Source organism: Paramisgurnus dabryanus, chromosome 20 (assembly GCF_030506205.2).
Source record: "Paramisgurnus dabryanus chromosome 20, PD_genome_1.1, whole genome shotgun sequence".
Taxonomy (NCBI): Eukaryota; Metazoa; Chordata; class Actinopteri; order Cypriniformes; family Cobitidae; genus Paramisgurnus; species Paramisgurnus dabryanus.
In genome coordinates this window covers 3,651,339-3,672,059 of record NC_133356.1, presented here as the reverse complement: position 1 = coordinate 3,672,059, position 20,721 = coordinate 3,651,339, and the positions used below count along the sequence as shown (strand labels likewise).

General features: G+C 39.1%; 1 protein-coding gene across 2 annotated transcripts in view; it reads left to right on the top strand.

Annotated features, from left to right (window-relative positions):
- Positions 1–20,721, top strand: part of pcdh15a (protocadherin-related 15a) — a 316,642-nt gene that overhangs the window by 162,440 nt on the left and 133,481 nt on the right. For both annotated transcript variants that reach the window (XM_073812872.1, XM_065296062.2), the window contains 5 exons: positions 2,989–3,182; positions 3,321–3,453; positions 4,228–4,307; positions 12,120–12,213; positions 16,462–16,590. In XM_073812872.1, the coding sequence (XP_073668973.1) occupies positions 2,989–3,182; positions 3,321–3,453; positions 4,228–4,307; positions 12,120–12,213; positions 16,462–16,590 (630 nt within the window). The remainder of the gene's footprint in view (positions 1–2,988; positions 3,183–3,320; positions 3,454–4,227; positions 4,308–12,119; positions 12,214–16,461; positions 16,591–20,721) is intronic.

The window sequence follows — 20,721 nt, the reverse complement described above, 5'->3', positions numbered from 1 at the left end:
GCACTGGGGACCCAATTATAGCACTTAAAGGCGGGGTGCATGTTTTTTGAAAAACATTTTGGAAAAGGGAGTCGGGCCAACAACCAAAACACAGTTGTAGCCAATCAGCAGTAAGGGGCGTGTCTACTAACCGGGTTGGATATGTGTGGGGCGGGTCTATCAAAAGAAGGTCCAGATTCTATTGGAGTAGGGGCGTGTTTGTTTAGGTGATTTCAAATATCAATATTGGCTTTCAGAGATCATGCACCCCGCCTTTAAACATGGAAACAAGTCAGATTTTTATGATATGTCCCCTTTAAGAAACAATTTCACCTGCTAGTACATCTGTTTAAAGGAATAGTTAACCCAAAACAGAATCAGAATTGGCATCAGTAATCACCTTGGACATTTTTCTTTAAAATCCCCATTGTTTTTGCTCTATACAGTAAAAATGTGGATGTTATTTGCCTACAGTGCATTATTTTCAAAGCAAACATAATTAGTTCAGGTGTTAATCAGATTAAATAAGAATAAAGTGCACTAGACTGCAACGCAACAGTGATGTGTAAATACTGTGGGCAAAAAAGTGGGGCAAAAATGCTATAAAGTGAACATAACGTGTGCGTGACTTTACCTCAGGCTCTTGTATTTTCTCTCAATAATACTCTGCCCGTTTGCTTTATCTTTGCACTCTGTTCATGTTCTGCTCAGTGTTTATATCGTACCCCTGCGTCCGGGTCAAAATTCAAAGCTGAATTGGTCACATAAAGGCCTTTAGTTTCTCTTTAAATAGCAAGCGGCACGGATCCTCCAGAAATGAGGTCGGGGGTGACTGCTGGTTCACTTGGGCCACTTGGCTATGTTTTATAATCCATTTCTGCGGCCCTGGATTGCGTGTGTGCGTGTGCATGTGTTTTTCCTACCTCAGCACTCAACTGCTTTATGCATCAGGATACGGATCAGTGATTCTGGAGAGCTTAGGTGGAGGTTTTTTTTTTAATGTGAGATATGGATGGGGTGGCACTTTCTTATTAGCAGGACTTGGAGTAGTTACCCTTAGGTTATATTTTTTGTCCCTGAGGGCAGGAATTAACATGCATGGTACAGTAAGTGCTTTGGAAGATGATCATGTTTTAAGTTAAGTGGATGCATCTGAATGCTTTTCTTTAAACTAAATTTTTTGGTCTTTGATCGATAGGTTTGTTTTTTAAGGAATTTATGCAGAATAATCATGTTAGGCTGCTTTTTTTGCTCATTAATAGCGAAGGTTTAATCTGCATAATAATGAAGATGAATGGATTTGCTGTTAGAAATGGTTTAAAATAATGAGTGTCGAGTTTGAAGAAAGTAAAGTTTGGAACTAACCACTCTGTATGTGTTATGAGAAGTGCCATAGTTTTCACCAAGGACCACCTAAACCAAGACTTTGGGGGGTCAAGACCCAGACCAGACCGGCACAACTCAAATTTATCTGAGAGATTCACATAGCCCTGCTCTAAAAAGTCATAATAAAATCATAAAAAGTTAACGTAGAGCCGAATCTGGGGGAATTTTCTTTGGTTTCTTTGAGCAAACAAATTAAAACTCTTAGGAGCTGATATGGATTTGTAATAAAATATTTTTAATGTCGAACTAAATAAAAAACCTAATTTTAATGTTATTGCATATTTGCAGTCGTGCTCATATTCATCACAAGTCACGAACCGTGCAGACACGGTAAACATCTCAATGTATGAGCCATGTCGATAGCAACTAAACAGAGCGTGCATGAGAAGAACTAGGCACGTGCATGCTCTCTCGTGCACACGTTTAATAGGCGTTCCCTCTCGGGAGCAGGAAGAGTGTTGCGTAATTGCATTTTTTTTTTTTTAAGTGGAGAGGGCGGTTCTTTTCTAAAATCCATGAAAATCTTCTACTATACCTTAAAATTTTTGCAATTTTTTTACTAAATCCCTAATTCTTTTCTGACCCGGTACAACACTAACAATGAGATATCACAAAAGAAACAAGTTATGATTGCCTTTGAAGCAGGATACACAATGTAAATCAGCCTCCGGACACTTTTGAATATATTTTGAATATGGACCCAGAACCGTACAGGTCCTGGGTCCTTCGTGAAGGCCGCCAATGCATACAACTCTGCTCAAGTTCAGAATCATGGAAGGTTACAATGTGACACAGAGCTCGCATCACAATGCACCCAATTTACAGAGAAACAGACAGCACGCACACTCACCCCGAACACACGCAAAATATAATTATCAAAAAGTGCCATTATCACAGAAGGAAGGACAAAATTTGGTGCCAAATATACTTGGGTGGTTGTTTAATCTGACATATCATTTGACTTTTCCCATGTTTACATGCCATAATTGGGTCCCCAGTGCTTTTATCAACCTAGAAAAGGTGAAAAAGATCAATCCAGTAACTTTTAAACCATTCTCTGCAAGCATGTGAAAACATAGGTCATTGAAATTTGGCCCCCTTTGTGATGTCAGAAGGGGATAATAACACCCCTTAACTGTATTATCCAACCACCGATACTGGCAATTAGCACAGAGATCAGATCATTTGCATTTTAAAGGACACACCCCAAAACAGCACATTTTTGCTCACACCTACAAAGTGGCAATTTTAACAGTTATAATAAATTATCTGTATTTTGAGCTAGAACTTTACATATGCACTCTAGGGACACCAAATATTTATCTTACATTAAAAAAAAGTGAAATGTCCCTTTTAATATACGTGGGCGGCCTGCCCAAGTAAAGTCAATGTGTCGGAAACCCTGTGTCCGGGTTTTGTGTTTGTTATTGCATTTGTTTCAGTTAATTGTTAATCATCTTGTTTAGTTATCCTTGTTATTATATTGTTGTTACAACACATTTATGAATGTGTTTGATTTCTGTGTATATCTCACAACATTTGTATTGATGCAGACTGTAAAGGACACTGTGTTATAAATAATTTAAAAAAAGTGATATTGACTGGATCATATTGTTCTTTCAGCTGTTTGCTCAGGACGCTGACGCTGGTTTAAACGGACTGATCACGTACTCGATCCTGGCTGGAGATCAGGGTGATTTCATCATCAATAACCGCACAGGTCGAATCACATTAGCACCGGGGGTCACGCTGGTCGTCGGCCGCTCGTACGCTTTGACCGTCAGAGCTTCAGACAATGCACCTGACCCAGAGAGAAGGTCAGATACGATGCCGTTTCTTCTTGATATTTAATGGGAGGGAAATCTGGTGCAATTTTCCCCTTTATGTTTATGTCTGTTTTTATGTATGTATAGTATACATCTCTTTACAAGCGTTCTTACTATATATGCATGTAGGAGCTCCATAACTACAGTCTACATTGAGGTTTTGCCACCCAACAATCAGAGTCCTCCACGATTCCCCCTGCAGACATACAACCTAGAGATCAGTGAAGCCATGAGGATCGGAGCCATACTGATGAACCTGCAGGTACACAGACAGACACAAGCCGATTGCTCATTGCATACTGCTTAATAAATACTTGATTTTTAATAGTTTCAATTGGTGTAATTTGTCTTTAATGGTTTTTATTTACAATGACATTTATGCATCTTATGGACACTTTTATCCAAACCGTCTTAGAATGCATTCATTCTATACGTTTTATCAGTTTGTGTTTATTCTGGATTCGAACCCATGACTTTTGTGCTACCGCAATGCTCTACTGAGCTGCAGAAAGGTGTTTTAATAATGCAATGTATTGCATTTTTATAAAGCAATTTATGATGGGCATTACGGTATGTGGTAGTCGGGAGTGTATAGTATGATTTTCAATAGGAGACGTTCAGAAAGCGGCAAAGGGGGGCGGTTAGACACCATGTGCACTCCAAATCTTGTCCCTTCCATGTACACAGCTCTTCATGGCAGAAAAAAATATATATTTGCACTAAATGCTTCCACCACACAAGAAAACCTGTAGCCGCACAGCGATTCCGCCACTTGCCATGTACCGTGTGTAACGCCCAAAAATAAATTGTTTCCCATAATCAACATGGATGAGATGTATAGCTTGTAATGCACTGTAAGTTGCTTTGGATAAAAGCGTCTGCCAAATGCATAAATAAATAAAAAATTAAGATGTCTTTATAAACGTTGGCTTGTTCGTTCAGTGTGTGGCTTATTTTCCATACGAGTGATTTTTGAGTTACTCAATTACCAGTACTCATCTGGTGTTATTTGTTGTGAATTGGTATCATTTTACAGGCTACAGACCGTGAGTTGGATCCAATCACCTACCAGATAGACAGCGGTGACCCGCAGCAGGTCTTTAATCTCTCACGAACGTAAGTTTTCAATAATAATAAAAAAAAACAGATATTATTGAAATAGTCTTTTAGATTTTCATATTTGTGACCCTGGACCACAAAACCAAAAATAGCCAACTATACATTGTATGGGGCAAAATAGCAATATTTTTGCCAAAAATCATTACGATATTAAGTAAAAATTTATTTGCCATGAATATATTTTGTGACTTTCCTACCAAAAATATATAAAAAATGTATTTAACATTAGTAGTCATATAGTAATAATGTTACTAAGAACTTCATTTGTGATCCATGCTGGCAAAATGAGTCGGAATGCGAACAGTGTCATTTTGAGCTACAGCTAAAAGAAAGTATCAAAATAAGTACATTAAGCCCTCGTCTAGCAATCCCAATGCTTTACATAGTCATTAAACATCTAAAATGATCTTCATTTGTATGTTTTCTAAATGCTTAATCTAATACAAAGATGCGTCTCCATCCACATGCGCGTCTGACATTTTGATTTCGGTTTTAAAACATGCAGGAAATTAGAAAATAAAGTGCAGGACTTGCTTGATGTTAAAATATTTATTAAGCGAGATAAAGCTCACGCCCCATTTGATGTTAAAGTAGTTATTAAGAGCTATAAGACATGAAAACGATCGTCCTCGCTCTGACTGACAGATCCGAAGCATGCAAACAGATGCGGGTGCACACCACCCCGATATATACACACATGCACAATATTTTTACAGTTTTAAAAATATCTGTTTTAACAAGAATTCATGCAGATATAATCTGTTATGTCTTAAGTGAAAGTTTGATTAACTTTGGGGGAAAATATCTGAGGTGTCACATTATATTATATCTGCATTTGAGTAGATCTTAAAGCTGTCTGTCTCAATGTCAATCAAACAATAATAATAAAGTTTTACAATTTTTTTTTATAAATACTGTGTGTGTGCTATTAGTTTTACCAGTGATTTTAAGGTATAAATGCGGTGATTTTGCTTTAGAACACTCAAAAATCTTGAACTGGATTTTTCTCTAAATTGACTTTGCTGACTCTATCAACTTTAAACAGATGTAGCTCTGTCATTTTTGTCAGAATTCAACAAATCATACATCATTTTGATTTTTTTTTTTTAAAGAGAATGTTGAAATATAAAAACGTATTTTTGAAAATTTGCTCTTTCGAATTCATTTTGCCAGCACAGGTGACATTTTAGTCCTTCCAGAAAAACGCAAAGTTTTTTTGTGATTGTTGCTAGAGTTCTCAACGGGCCTGAAAATTACAACCCGACCCGGCCCGTGGCTTTTAAAGCCCGGACCCGATGTAACCCGACACATCAACGTGAATTATCTGTCCGAACCCGACCCGCGGCCCGACCCCGCCGACCCCCCCTGCCTTTTTTTTCTTATACACGTAGGCTATTATCATGACCAGCAGACGGGAATTCAAATCAAGCTTTAATGTTCACGCCTTTTAACAATACAAACAACTGAAACAATAAACTTTAAATATAGGCTATATAAATATGCCTTACATAAAAATGACACAATAATAAATAAAAAGAACTCAAACATGTACCCAGCCAGCGGCTTTTCCTCCTGTAGTAGCAAGCAACGGTCAATTCACCTACGGCAAGTTTACTTTTCTCCATCTCTTCTTCTACAGACAACAGGCGTGCACGCAGTGATAGCAATAAGCTCTGGGGCGGATCTGCAACGGATCCGCTCTGAAGCTGGCAGCTCTGGTCTGGATCCGTTGCTGATCTGCGCCGGAGCTTATTGCTATCCCCCGCCCCTCTCTGTGATGCACGCAGCAGCCAGACCAGACTTTCTTTACGGTGAACAGCAGTGATGATTAATATTTTTTTTCACGAAGCGTAAAAGATTAAGCCCGAGGTCCGACCCGACTCATTTGCTTATATTTTTGACCCAAATTCGCGGGTCCCGTCGGGTTTGTCGGGCCGGCCCGACCCGTTGAGAACTCTAATTGTTGCGGGCAAAAATCCTTGATCTTGCGGCACGTTTTCTTAAAAAATGCGTTGGAATATGCAGGATATTTATGCAATTTTATGCAATGAAATTGCGGGAACTTGCCAAAACGGTGGGAACTTTTCATTGATGTTCACGTCGCGTAATTACATCACTTGCTAACATTCCCATGACAACAGGGGACATGTCTGCGCATATGTGAAATAAATGCAACATTTTTCAACTTTCTGCTAAGATATATATGACTTTTTGCTACGAAGATGTGGGGATTATGAAATCATGCAAGCCCCACATATTTTGCGAACAGAAATCTGCAATTTATGCAGTATTTCAAAAATGCGATTTTTTTCACCCTCAGATTCCAGATTTTCAAAAAGTCGTATATCGACCAAATAGTTTTATCCTAACAAACCCAGATTTTGTATAAATCTGATTTTCATAAAAAAATGGCCGCTTATGACTGGTTTTGCGGTCCTGGGTCACACTGAATAATTATTGTTAAGCAAGTATAACTTTCTTTGCAGAAAACTCCAAAAACAACACCATTGTGTTTTTTTTTGTAAGTTGCTTTTCTGTTTTGTAAGGGATTAACAACTTCCTTTGTTAGTGTTTAAGCTTCAGTAGCTTCATGGCTTGTGCTTTGTAAATTTACAGTCAAACTAGTTCCTCTGCTATTGGTTCATTTCCCATAATGAGAGCATTAAAGGCACCAGATCTTTAAAGGCACCAAGTTTTACTGCCCCACATATTTAAACAAATCGTCTCATAGCTTCAGACTTTAGCAGGGCATTACTGAGCTGTACCTGATCAAATGGACGATTGGGGATGTTAAGCGACCTGAAGAGGCTTTTCAGTCAGAGTAGATGTGACCACAGATTCTCAGGGGTATTCATGAGGAACTGCTGTGAGAGTCATTATGTCCTCTTTTATCTCTTCACGAGGATTCTTCACTGAAAGCACATGCACAAAGGTGTGCCAGATAAATAAAAAGAGGGAGACGGTAGCATTTGGGAGGCTTTATTTAATTAGAAGTCAGTTTTAATAACATCCCTTAAATAGACACGATAAGACAATTGTTATTAGTCCCTTCTCACCTCTTCGCTTCTCTACTTGCCCGAGCACATCTGATCTTGTCTCTTCTCATCGTTGCTCACCCCATCTCGTCTTTAATACACTTTCTTTGCCTGGTTTTGTCTTTTATTGTCAGTAAATGTTAATATCATAAATATTGTGAGTGAGAAGATTGGCAGCTAGGGGTCTGTACCACAAATGGCTCAATAAAAATCGACTCTTCTTGCTGGTTTTTGTTTCTGTTGAAGAAACAGCAGAAGAGTTGAAAAGTCATTAAAAGGGATGTAAAATTGAAAGGCTTTGCCTTGAATGCCGTGTGGCCTGCGGTGAGTTTGTGAGGCCGAGAGAAAAGAGCTCCAGCCGTGAAGTGTTTTATGCTTCTGTTCACAGTTTCCGGAGGACACGTTCAATATCGCTTCTGTAGGGGTCAGCTAAGGAGAAATATAGCTCCCCACGTACACATACACCGACATAAACAACCAGCCGTGCCGCCTGTTCTTTCTGCTGTGTGTGACTGCAATGTTAACAGGATGCCGACATCATCCTCCGCCTGTCTCCCAGCCCACACACACACTCGCTGTAACATATGCCTGCTGATTTGCAGATATCCCATTGGTCTAGAGCTGATAATGGTGTTCCTGTGGTCTGCGTTTTAGCTCAGATGATCACGGAAGCTGATTGTTTGTACGTCTGTTTCAGGCCACTCGTGGTTGTTTGCAATTTGTCCGATTGTTTCAGCTACTGAGATGCTATGATTTGTAAAGCACATGAGGGGATTTACTAAGAATGGATGCAGATAGCATAGTTCATTTGCCCGGACTGCCTGGGTTGTTTAAGCACCCAATTCACTTAAGCAGTTATGCAAATTAGGCAATGTTTGAAACAATGTAGTTTGCATGGTTCAGTAAACTCCCCGTCTTGTAGGTTTGGACCATTCAGCATCACTAATAACACTTGAATCAGCTTTTATAAGTGCAACAAAGTCGATGCATTGGGTTGTAATACTCTTCTGTATCATGCAGTTATCATTTGATGATTACCGCTGCCACAATCAATAAAACCACAAACAGCTATTATTGAAACACACTTACTGCTTGTTTTTCTGTGAGCGATTTAATCCTAAAAATAAAGCTTTTAAAATGGTCTTTGTCACACTGTATGGTTTCATGTCCTTCGACATTTTGTGTTGCACAAATGTCCTACTGCAACGCTTTTAGGACCTTTATTTTTAACACTCTGCACTAGCTTGATGTTACAGTTTTTATTGAAGGTGTGGTTCAATGGTATTTCAAGCATTCTGATTTATTAACACAGTTATAGAGTTGTTTCCTCATGATAAAAACGTAGGCAAAGTGTCAAAACAGCAGTTGGACGTGTTACAGAGTATTTCTGTGCCGAATGCACTTCGCCAGGGTTCGTACAAGTATTTGAAAGTTTTTTTCAATTACGGCCGCAGCTGACGTTTCTATTCGTATCATTTATTTTTATGGGCACTTCCCCCAGAAAACCCCGCCCACCTGTCAATCAGCGGGAGACGCTAGATCTTACAAAATCACTTCACGCTTTGGGTGTCACGGTTCTCCAAATCCTCGATTCGATTACATTTTCGATTCTAAGGCCACAATTCGATTTAATTCTCGATTTTTACTTTTTTTTGAAAGACAAGAAATGACAATTAAAATGCCATTAATATTTATTATTATTATTTTCGTTACACATTAGCATACACATTGCGTGCTTTTCCTCGCATGGGGGTTTTTGGGCTTCACTTACCTGAGAGAACTTGTAGAAAGGATTCCTTTTTGCACGCACATGGACTTAATGCGCACGTCTTGGACTGGCATCTGAAATAAAACCAGCGGGTCATAAGCAGCTGCGCTTCTCTCTGTCTCACTTGCACGCGCTCTCGCATCTGTCCGAAGTCTAAACATAAACTAAAGTAGTAATCCTTACGTATTTGTTAAGTTTTATGCGTTTCATGGGAACTGAGGCAAACTATTCTTTTTGTTTAAAATATAATCCGCTGCATCTTGGCGCCTCATTCTCACGCACGTGCAGAGAGCTGTGCTCTGTCTAAAGGCAGATCAGTAGGTAGTAATCCTGTTTATGATATGCATTTCAAGGAATTGTAGCAATACATCCCTCGTGTTTAAAATATAAATATCTGAGAGGTTTTTCCCCGCTTGGCAAGTCGACCGGACGTGACATGGGGGCGTGGCAGATCCGCGTTCCCATTTTTTAATTCAGGGCTGTGAATTCATTTCGATGGATTTCGATTTAAAATCGAAATCGTGACACCCTTACTTCACGCGATAGCTTTGTTTAATATCAAGACTCAACAATGGCACGAAAGAAGTGTGGAGAAGTAAGCCAGCATTATGGAAACAATGAAAATAGTTTGTTTATCCGGCCCTACCTTGTTATGTGAATAATCACATCAATATATTATTCCAGTGTTGACCAGTTGCCAGATCTTCTTTGATCTACTCACACAATAAACACATCATACAATTTTGAACCCATTTTTGACCTCAACCTACAACTTTGGCCTCAACCTACTATCTGCGCAGGTAGACGGAGTAAGTTGTATCAAGCATCACTTTTTAAAACGGCATTGGAAAGCTCAGCTGGTGATACAGCAAAAAATATTACTGCAAATTAAACAACAGCTGAACGGAGAAATTACAACATTGGCAATTCCCACGCTTTTTGCAAAGTATGTCGCACTCGTTGTATTATCGGACACGGGTTGGAAAACAATGTAACGCAGCAAATTAAACCACAACGGCCCAATCGCACTGTGGAGGCACAGAGCATAGACATTAAAGAAATAACTTTCCTTAAATAAATCCTCAAATAATCCTGATATTGTTAATTGCTGTTTTAAATATATGCTATAATATATGCATGATATAATTTTAGTGCTATAAAAACGAATGCAGACTGCAGACCGTCTCAAAAATGTTTCGGAGGGATAGCTATCCGATCAGAGAAAACACATAAAATGACCAAGTTTAAAAAGGCTTACAGTTATAATTGAGTAAACACAACAACTCAAAATTGTAATGCTTTTACTTACCAATTGTGTGGATTAGAGAATCTGAGAGGCAGAGGAAGAGTACGAGGAAGCACAGGACACCAGACATGATGCACTTGGCAACATTTTGTAATTGGATTGCAGATTTTTTTACAAATGCAAGTGCTGCATACACACATTTTGAAAACTTACTATTACTTGCGGTAATTACAGTAAAGTGTTCACTATATTTATGTTTACATTAAGTGTGTTGTTATATCAGTTTCTGCAGAAAAACGGATTATGCAATCGAATGATTCAACACATAATCAGCCAAAGTCCGCATATTTTTATTTTTTTATACGCCGCACTTTCGCAGCATAAATTGCAGATTTCCGTGTGCAAAATATGCGGGCTTGCATGATTTCATAATACCGGCATTATCTTAGTATAAAGTTGAAAAATGTTGCATTTACTTCACACAAGCGCTAACATGTCCCCTGTTGCCATGGGAACGTTAGAAAGTGACGTGATTATGTGACGTGAACATCAATAAAAAGCTGCAAAAGCTGCAAACAGTTCCCACAATTTCATTGCATAAAATTGCATAAATATCCTGCATATTCCATCAATTTTTTTAAGAAAACGTGCCGCAAGATCAATGATTTTTGCCCGCAACAATCACCCAAAAAATGTTTCACAAAAATATCACAAAAAATAATCATTTCTGGAAGGAATGTTATATACAAAAAAATAGTAACCAGTTGTGTTTATATTATTGACTCATGTGTGTATGATTTAAAAGCTAAGTTTGATTAAGAAGATTCAAGGGTTTGAATCTGTATATTTTATGTAAGGTTTTTTTTTTATGATTTCGATTAAAATTCTATTTTTTTCACGAAAACTTTCCATCTAATTACAGACATGAATTTGTTTTTAAAAGTGGCCCTCAGATGGATTTTCTAAAATGACCTTTATTGTAGTGTGTAATGTAGCTGTCCATCAATTTAAAAGTCATGCAAAGTCGTTCATAGTTATAGTATTTGATAATTGCGTACGTGTGGTATAGGTTGTTTTTTGTATTTCTCGTACATTTAGAAGAAATTTTTGTGCAAAAGTTTTTGTTGAATTGCGATGTTTTTGTGAAACGTCCAAATGCATCTCTTATTTTTACAGTTTATCCTTGTAGATCTCTTTTTTAATTGAAATCACTTTTTATGTAAAGTACTTTGAATTACTTATGTGTATGAAACGAACTATACAAATAAACTTGCATTGCCTTGTAGGGAATGAGAACCAATGACTTTAATTAAAATATTTGTAAGGCGATGCGCTGATTTTTTTGGATTGCGAGTGGTATGTGCATAATACACAGAGTTTTGCATTGAAATGGCAAAAGTGATGCACCTGTTGTTTAGTAAATTCCCCACATTTTTGTCTATTGTGTGTGTGTGTGTGTGTGTGTGTGTTATACTCTTAGTTCTAAAACATTTACACCATTAATAAAGTTTCTTTTCCTTCATTGCTTTCTTCAGTACAGATAAAACATATTTTATTTCCTCTCTGTATATCTCCTAATTCCCATTCAGTATGTGTCCTTGTATACTTGGCCTTTCAAATAAGATACACAAATAAATAAAAAATACAATCAAATTAACTTTTCACATAGTGGTTTTGATAATTTGATTTAATAATGGAGACAGAAAAGTTTCGGTAAGCACCTAGGTTTGTGTTAATAGGTGTGTTTTGTGTCTGTTCAGTATAGGTCTTCTGCTGCTGGCCAAACCTCTGGACAGAGAAACCACTGACCAGTATCGTCTTATCGTCACCGCTTCTGACGGGCATCCAGGAGGGGTGAGAGTCCACCCATCCTTTAATCTCATCACTCAAGCCTGTAGCACTTACTGATACAACATAATGACAGGACTTGCTGCATCTTCTCCTTTCTTCTTGCACTTCTTTCCTCTTTAGTCAAGACAGAAAAGAAGTTTCTGTGTAACTTCTTAGTTTTAACGTATTTTCTTTGCATATTCAATACTGTCAAGAGCTCCTCAAGCCTGTTATGAGACCAAATGCAAATTCAGATTCTGTTTTAATGCACTTACATTTTATAAAAGCATTCGCTTGCGCTTCATCCGCTCGGCTACTGTAATGAGAGACCTTTAAAAAATGCAGACATGCTGCTGTGCTTAATAACTGCTTGTCATACATAACTGATATCTGTTGAGGTGATGAACATTCACTCATTTGATGAAATTCAAATACATTTTATATCAAAAAGTCCCCGATAGAAAAATAATTTTGGACAAACTGTTATGGGAAATGTTTTAGTTGACTTGATCTCTATTTAAAAAAAAAAACATTTGAGCGACTAAAGGAAATATTTACTGCATCTCATGTTGTCGAGATAAACTCATTGCTGTGTGTTTGATGATTTTCTGCACATACTACAGTATATACTTTTATTGGCATGGTATAAAATAACATACATCACTTCTTTTTGAAGTCCACCTGAAAATGTTTCGCCTGACGGCAAATCCATCTCTGAATCTGCATGACAGCAGATTTTTCTTCTGCATTATTTTTTGTTAAATTCATTTTTCATGCACATCTCCAACCCACTGGGATTTAAATTTTTCATGCTGATCTTAAATGATCGGTGGGATTTATATTCATTACTGTATGCTACTAAACTAGCGAGCTGCATGAAGTCGATTGCTTATGATTTAATTACGACTCTGTAAATGTGCTGGAATGAAGTCAGTATCTAAACGGCGGCACTCTTTTTTTCCAGTGGTTTTTAATATTTGAAAAGGCAGCGAATAGGGCAGATAGACAGACAGCAGTGAAAATCTCTGTGAAGTGATTTTGAGACAGAAAATCTGAGTTTGACAGCCAGCACCTACTGAACTCCAGGGTTTTGTGAAACTATCTAAGAAGGTGTACTGAGTTTTTTGAACGTGTGCATGCACAACCAAAACTTACAATTCCTTTTTAAAGGTCTCCATGAAATAATAACTTTATTTTCACAGTTTCACCAATGTAACTTAGGCTAGGCATGTACTGTGGCTGCAACATCTCATAGGCCGCCCCTTTTTTAACTACATAGTGCCTTCACAATTTATTTTTTTCATAATGTGTTAGGCAGAATTGATGTGGCCTTAATGATTAATTAATAATTGATTTAATAAAATTTTGAAATACTAATGATAAAAGTTATACTTATTTATTGGTAAGGTAGCCAAACGATTATTCAGCTATTCCCTAAATATAATCACTTGACTTTACTGAAAAAAATCAATAGATATTAGGGCTGTTGAAATAATAATTTCTATGATGCTAATGTGAATGATTTCTGCATCAATGAATGATCTTTCTCTCTCTCTCTCTCTCTCTCTCTCTCTCTCTCTCTCTCTCTCTCTCTAGCACGCGCTCTTTGACTCTCTCGCATACGCGCTCTTACTTTCTCTCTCTCTCTGTTGCGCTCGCTCTCTCTCTTTCGCGCTCTTTCACATACTCTCTCTCTCGCGCACGCTCTTTCACGCTCTCTGTCTCATGTGCGCGCTCTATCGCTATCTCTCTCTTGCGCGCGCTCTATCGCTATCTCTCTCTTGCGCGCGCTCTATCGCTATCTCTCTCTTGCGCGCGCTCTATCGCTATCTCTCTCTTGCGCGCGCTCTTTCACGCTCTCGCTCTCATGTGCGCGCTCTATCGCTATCTCTCTCTTGCGAGCGCTCTTTCACGCTCTCGCTTTTTTGTGCGCGCTCTATCGCTATCTCTCTCTTGTGTGCACTCTTTCGCTATCTCTCTCTTCCGCGCACTCTTTCGCTATCTCTCGCTTTTGCGCGCTCTTTCACTATCCCTCGCTTTTGCGCGCTCTTTCGCTATCTCTCGCTTTTGCGCGCTCTTTCGCTATCTCTTGCTTTTGCGTGCGCTCTTTTGCTATCTCTTGCTTTTGCGCGCACGTTTTCGCTATCTCTTGCTTTTGCGCGCGCTCTTTCACTATCTCTCTGTTGTGCGCGCTCTTTTGCTATCTCTCTCTTACGCGCTCTTTTGTTATCTCTTTCTTGCGTGCACTCTTTCACTATCTCTCTCTTGCGCGCTCTTTCGCTATATCTCTCTTCCACACGCTCCTCGCTATCTCTCTCTTGCGTGCGCTCTTTCGCTATCTCTTGGTTTTGCACGCTCTTTCACGATCTCTTGCTTTTGTGCGCGCTCTTTCGCTATCTCTTGCTTTTGTGCGTGCTCTTTCGCTATCTCTCTCTTGCGCGCGCTCTTTTGCTATCTCTCTCTTGTGCGTGCTCTTTCGCTATCTCTCTCTTCCGAGCACTCTTTCGCTATCTCTCTCTTCCGCGCACTCTTTCGCTATCTCTCTCTTGCGCGCACTCTTTCGCTATCTCTCGGTTTTGCACGCTCTTTCACGATCTCTTGCTTTTGTGCGCGCTCTTTCGCTATCTCTCTCTTGCGCGCACTCTTTTGCTATCTCTCTCTTGTGTATGGCGTTTAATCAGACCCAAAAGTCGCGCACACAAAAACCACGCGCGAGCGCGAGATACGAGCGCGCAGAACACCATTCGCGCGGACAAGCGTCCTCACGAGTTCGCAGAACACTATCCGCGCGCGGAAAAGCGTCCCCGCGAGCGCGCAGAATACAGTTTGCTATCTCTCGGTTTCTTTCACGATCTCTTGCTTTTGTGCGCGCTCTTTCGCTATCTCTTGCTTTTGCGCCCGCTCTTTGCTATCTCTCTCTTGCGCGCGCTCTTTTGCTATCTCTCTCTTGTGTGTGCTCTTTTGCTATCTCTCTCTTCCGCGCACTCTTTCGCTATCTCTCTCTTGTGCGCACTCTTTCGCTATCTCTCTCTTGCGCGCACTCTTTCGATATCTCTCGGTTTTGCACGCTCTTTCACGATCTCTTGCTTTTGTGCGCGCTCTTTTGCTATCTCTCTCTTGCCCGCACTCTTTCGCTATCTCTCTCTTGCGCGCGCTCTTTCGCTATCTCTTGCTTTTGCGCATGCTCTTTCGCTATCTCTCTCTTGCGCGCGCTCTTTCGCTATCTCTCTCTTGTGTGTGCTCTTTTGCTATCTCTCTCTTGTGTGTGCTCTTTCGCTATCTCTCTCTTGTGCGCACTTTTTCGCTATCTCTCTCTTGCGCGCACTCTTTCGCTATCTCTCGGTTTTGCACGCTCTTTCATGATCTCTTGCTTTTGTGCGCACTCTTTCGCTATCTCTCTCTTGCCCGCACTCTTTCGCTATCTCTCTCTTGCGCGCGCTCTTTCGCTATCTCTTGCTTTTGCGCATGCTCTTTCGCTATCTCTCTCTTGCGCGCGCTCTTTCGCTATCTCTCTCTTGCGCGCTCTCTTTCGATATCTCTCTCTTGCGCGTGCTCTATCGCTATCTCTCTCTTGCATTTTAGGGGTTACCTTGGTGTTGTTGTCAGATAAACAAATAAAAATAAATGAAGCAGTGGGCCAAATAGGATGCGAGGCTAATGGGGTGCTTGGAGTCAAACTGAACACACATCTGTGCCATTTACATTCGGGTCCAGTTGGGTTAAAAAATGCCCCTGGTTCGGATCGGACTCCTGTCTAATTTTTATTTTATTTTTTTAAACAGTTTATGCATGTTGGGTTTGTTAAAAAGTTTTTATGGTTCATTTCGGGTCGGGTACATTGATAAGACCTCTAGCGCAGAGTTTTAATGTGGGGCTTTAACAAGACAGACAAAAAAGTAAACTTGTAAAGGTAAAAGTATATTTAAATATTAATATATAAAAAAATAGTAATATAAAAATTGAGAATGCAAAGCATCATGATATCGGATTGAATCGAATCAGTGACGTAAAAATTTGAATCAAATTGAAACATAAAATCAGTGATGATTTATACCCCTTATAGATATATTATAATGAACTTATTGTTATATATGTCACTATGTCACTAAAAGTCAATATTATTATTTGACAAAAAATATCAGATCGGCTGATAGAAATGTCGTTCCAGGACCAATAAGGATCTTGGGTGTTGGTCCACACATCCCACTTTGTTAAATCACAATAGACATCTTGAATTCCTTTGATATCTAATATATCTCTCTGTGTTTACAGATATCCACTGCCACCGTAAGCATTGTTGTGACGGACGTAAATGACAATGACCCAACCTTTGACCTTACCCTACCCAGAAATCTGACAGTGCAGGAGGAACAAGCCAATGTGTTTGTGGGTCAGGTCAGGGTAAGTACCACAACAAAACTTAAAGTTCATGTCACTTTATCCAACTACTATGATTGGTTGTGTTCATCCTGCCGGCTGTAGGGGCTTCTGGGGGTCTTGTGTGCCCTCACCTGTCATTCAGCATAGATCTCCAAACAGCACTATCTATTTTACCCCAATTATGTCTTGGTAAATTAGAGTCATTAGTCTCTTTACAGTCTGTCCCTGACGTCTGCTTCTGTTTTGTCCTGCCAAGCCCTGCAGAGTTTTAATTGGAGTGTTAGATTAATCTTGTTTTGGTTAGTTAGAAAGATAATCGATGGAAGATGCATCTGGCTTTCAATCACAATACTGCTTAACACACATCTTTTTACAGACATCCCTTTGTCGTTCTGTGATGTCTTGATCATAGGGTTTGGTGCTGATGTCATTGACATGTGTAAGATAATGTGCACAGATAAAACGGCTGTTGTCTTTTGTTGAGCAACGTTACATAGTTATCTTAATACGTAGGCTTGCAAAGTTTGGCAGGGCAGAACAATTTGAAGGCGACACAAAAAGTCTATTGTTTTGTTAAGTAGTTGGATTTATTTTTTATAGTCTTTATTTAAAATGTTAGCTCTAAGAAAGCTGTCGTATCACCACATCTCATCAGCATGACACATACTCAATATAACTAAGGGGAAAAATATGCAGCACAAAGTTAAAACAACTTGGTTTTTCAAGTCAATTCAACCTACAATTTTAAGTTTTGGCTTAAAAAAAGTTGACATAACTTCAAGTTACATTTTTTTACTTATTTTTTTAAGTTAAAGTAACCTAAAAATATGTGTTGATTTGACAAAAATGATGCATATTTTTTACAAGGAGGGGCAAAAGTACAATCTTTCAGAAATTTTTTTTAAAAGCTAATGTTTTAGACAGAGATATATTTTCGCAAGTCTGGTCTAACAATACCAGGTGGAATTTTGTAAAAATGTAAAACAACTTCTGTATATTTTCCGTTAAACATGAGTAGTGAATTGTTAATTTTGACCCTGGAATGCTGGGATGAAATTAACAAACAGGTGGTAAATACTAATGACTATGACCTTGTTAATATGTAACTGCAAACATATTTTGTCATTTATCTTTTTGGAAAAAAAAAATTACAATTTAAATGTAAGTGTTATTTCATATATTTTAAAAGCGACCCAACAGTACAAGCTTGAATTGTTGAGAATAAAAAAATGTTCAACAGTATGAACATTATGAAATTAAATTAAATCCAATTAGAATAATATAATTTTCATTATGCAACAGTATTAGCAGCGAGTAACAAGTGTTACTTTATCCTGACAGGAACACTTTTATTTTGAAAAACTCTGAGAAGTCAGTCTTCAGGATGTGTGTAATGCTACATACACACCAAACGTGGGGCATCGCGTAACTCGCTCTAGTTTACTCGCCTGATTAAACTTCATGTCATGCAAATTTTTCGCTCGAGTTGAATATTTTTCGCGGCAATCGCGCCACCCATATTGCGTCATTCACATCGCCACGCGAGGACGTGACTGATCGTGTCTTTACATTGACTTTGTATGTAATCTACTCGCGCAAATCGTTGAACTCGCGTCTGGTGTGAACCCACAGTTATGCTGCGTTTACACCAGCCACGGTAGAGGCGGAAAAACGTGCTATTCGCGCGTAGTTGGACGTTTGAACATTTGAGTTCACTCGCGGGTGAAATTCTAGTCATTCAAGACATTCACAAGGAAATTCACGTCATGGGAGGGGCTTCTGCGACTCCGCCACTTCGCTCGCTTCCTATAATCACGTCACTACTACAGCAAGGTCCTTATTGGTTAACGCGGCGCGGAAGTTTAGATTTTTCAACTCGCGCGTTTCACGTGGCAACGCTCAATTCGCGCGGAACGTGCCGTGTGTTCTTTGCCATTTGCGCCGTGCTTACCGCGTGTACCGCACCGCAGGATCACCCGCGCTTGCTGCCTCTACCGCGGCTGGTGTAAACGCAGCATTAGAGCAATAGATAACCTGTAGATTGATCAGTACTACAACACATGAAACCAAAAACACAACGCGTTATAAGAAAAAGGACCGCTTTAGGAATTCACTTATCATGGTTGAAACCATGGTTACCTACATGTGCAAAACTATGACGAAATAACGCAATATTTGTCAGCTCTGTCAAGGGATGTGTGCTAAAGATGCTGTCATAGTTTGGAATGCAAATGAAGTCGGGGCTTGGAGAAACTAACTTTGTTTCTTTCGTCCCGCTTTACTTTCGGCCCGGTTCTCCCTTCTTATACCCATCATGCTTACACAGTCACTTTCTCTCAACACGGTAGCAGAGAGATATCTCCACTTGTGTTTTTTTTGTGCAAATTAAATAAATAGAGACATAATTTGCATTACTGAACATGAAATGCTGTTTCTTTCTGTTTTCAATATCTTTCTTTTCATTTCATCATCCTCTTGTCACCGAGACACGGGCTGTGTCTCTTGCCACGTTCATACGCAGGTGCTCACCAAACTTTGAGGTCCCTTTCTCAAATTCACACACGGGTCCCGCTAGAGATCAAAACCTCCTGGATTCTTCTGCTGTGACAAACAACAAGCATACAGACAGAAACTTATTTCACACCCCAGGAATCCCACGCCGCACACATCCGCTCATTCAATGTGTTCCTGCACTACAAAGTGCAAAACAGAAAGCCAAACATGTTACGGTCGCAGTATTTGTGATGGTGACAAATAATTTTGTGAGCCTATTTGTGCATATGAAACTTTAAAATTTCATTTTAGAGTTTATACTGAAAATGAAATTAGAGCAACATCAAAGCAATAGTTTAGTTATAGCAGTGACACATGTCCCTAAGTAACCTTAAGCAATAGCACAGTTTAACGTTTTAAGAATAATTTATTAAAAAAATAAATTATCGGCACAAAAATTACTCGCTTTTTAAATATGCAAATTGCCTTGTAGTTTTGCAGTAAATAAATTGAAATCATTAATATGAATTTCGACTTTAATTTTGTTATTAGCATAGAGTGTAATTTCAGCACATAACAGTTGTTGAAAACCTTTCCCTGGCATTGTGATAGTAAACAACATTGACTACGAAGCAGCTTTAAATGTATGTATTGTTATTTGTTTATTTATTGTTTTGTTTACATATTCCTTCCATTAGTTAATTATTGAAGCGGGCAGATGCTGTGTAAGTGTGTTGTCAGGACGTTTGATGAGTGCTTCTGGTGAGACTTTCAATCCCCGCTGCTCAGATGTGGCCGTAATTTCTCCGGGCCCTACGTGCTCCTTTCATTTCTCTTATTTCCATTCATCCGCATTTGGATTTCATCCCCTCATCTTTTCCTCCCTTCTGGATGGAGTCTCTGATTCCTCCATCTTTCTCTCTGCCATCTGCATGTGTAATTACTATAGGAAGGAATTATGGCAGGCACCTCTGAAATCATTATACCCGAGCGCTGCACCCCTGCTCTAATACAAATGAGATGGTCTAATCACGCAGGAATTAGGAAAAGTTAAGCACATTTAGATTTCTTTGCCCTTAAGGACTGCCAGAGATGTGATGTTCTTAAGGCTGTGCTTCGGGTGTCTAAAGTTAGGTGCTATGACCAAAATGTGACATCATGGTAGCAATTTACTCTCTATTACAGTGTTCTTTTTTCCTTTAAAATCAACTAAAAATAGTCACAAATAGTACAAATATTTCGAATTTGCATGTGTCGGGCCAATAGCCCTGTGGTTAGTGCACCGACATATAGCGCCAGTGTGTTCGCGGCGACCCGAGTTTGATTCTCGGCTCTGTTGTCCTTTGCTGGTCCTGCTCCCTATCTCCACCCAACACTTTCCTATCAACTCTCTACTACCACACTATCAAAAATAAAGTATATATATATATATATATATATATATATATATATATATATAAATATTTGCATCATTGTAAAAAACTACTTTATACTATACTATACTATACTATACTGTTGTATACTAGACGGTTTCAGCACTAACAACATAAACAAGCGGCTCGTGCGTCCGATGATAACCCTCTATACTATACTGTATTGTACTGTACTGCACTATACTATAATGTACTATACTACACTACAATGTACTGTACTATACTA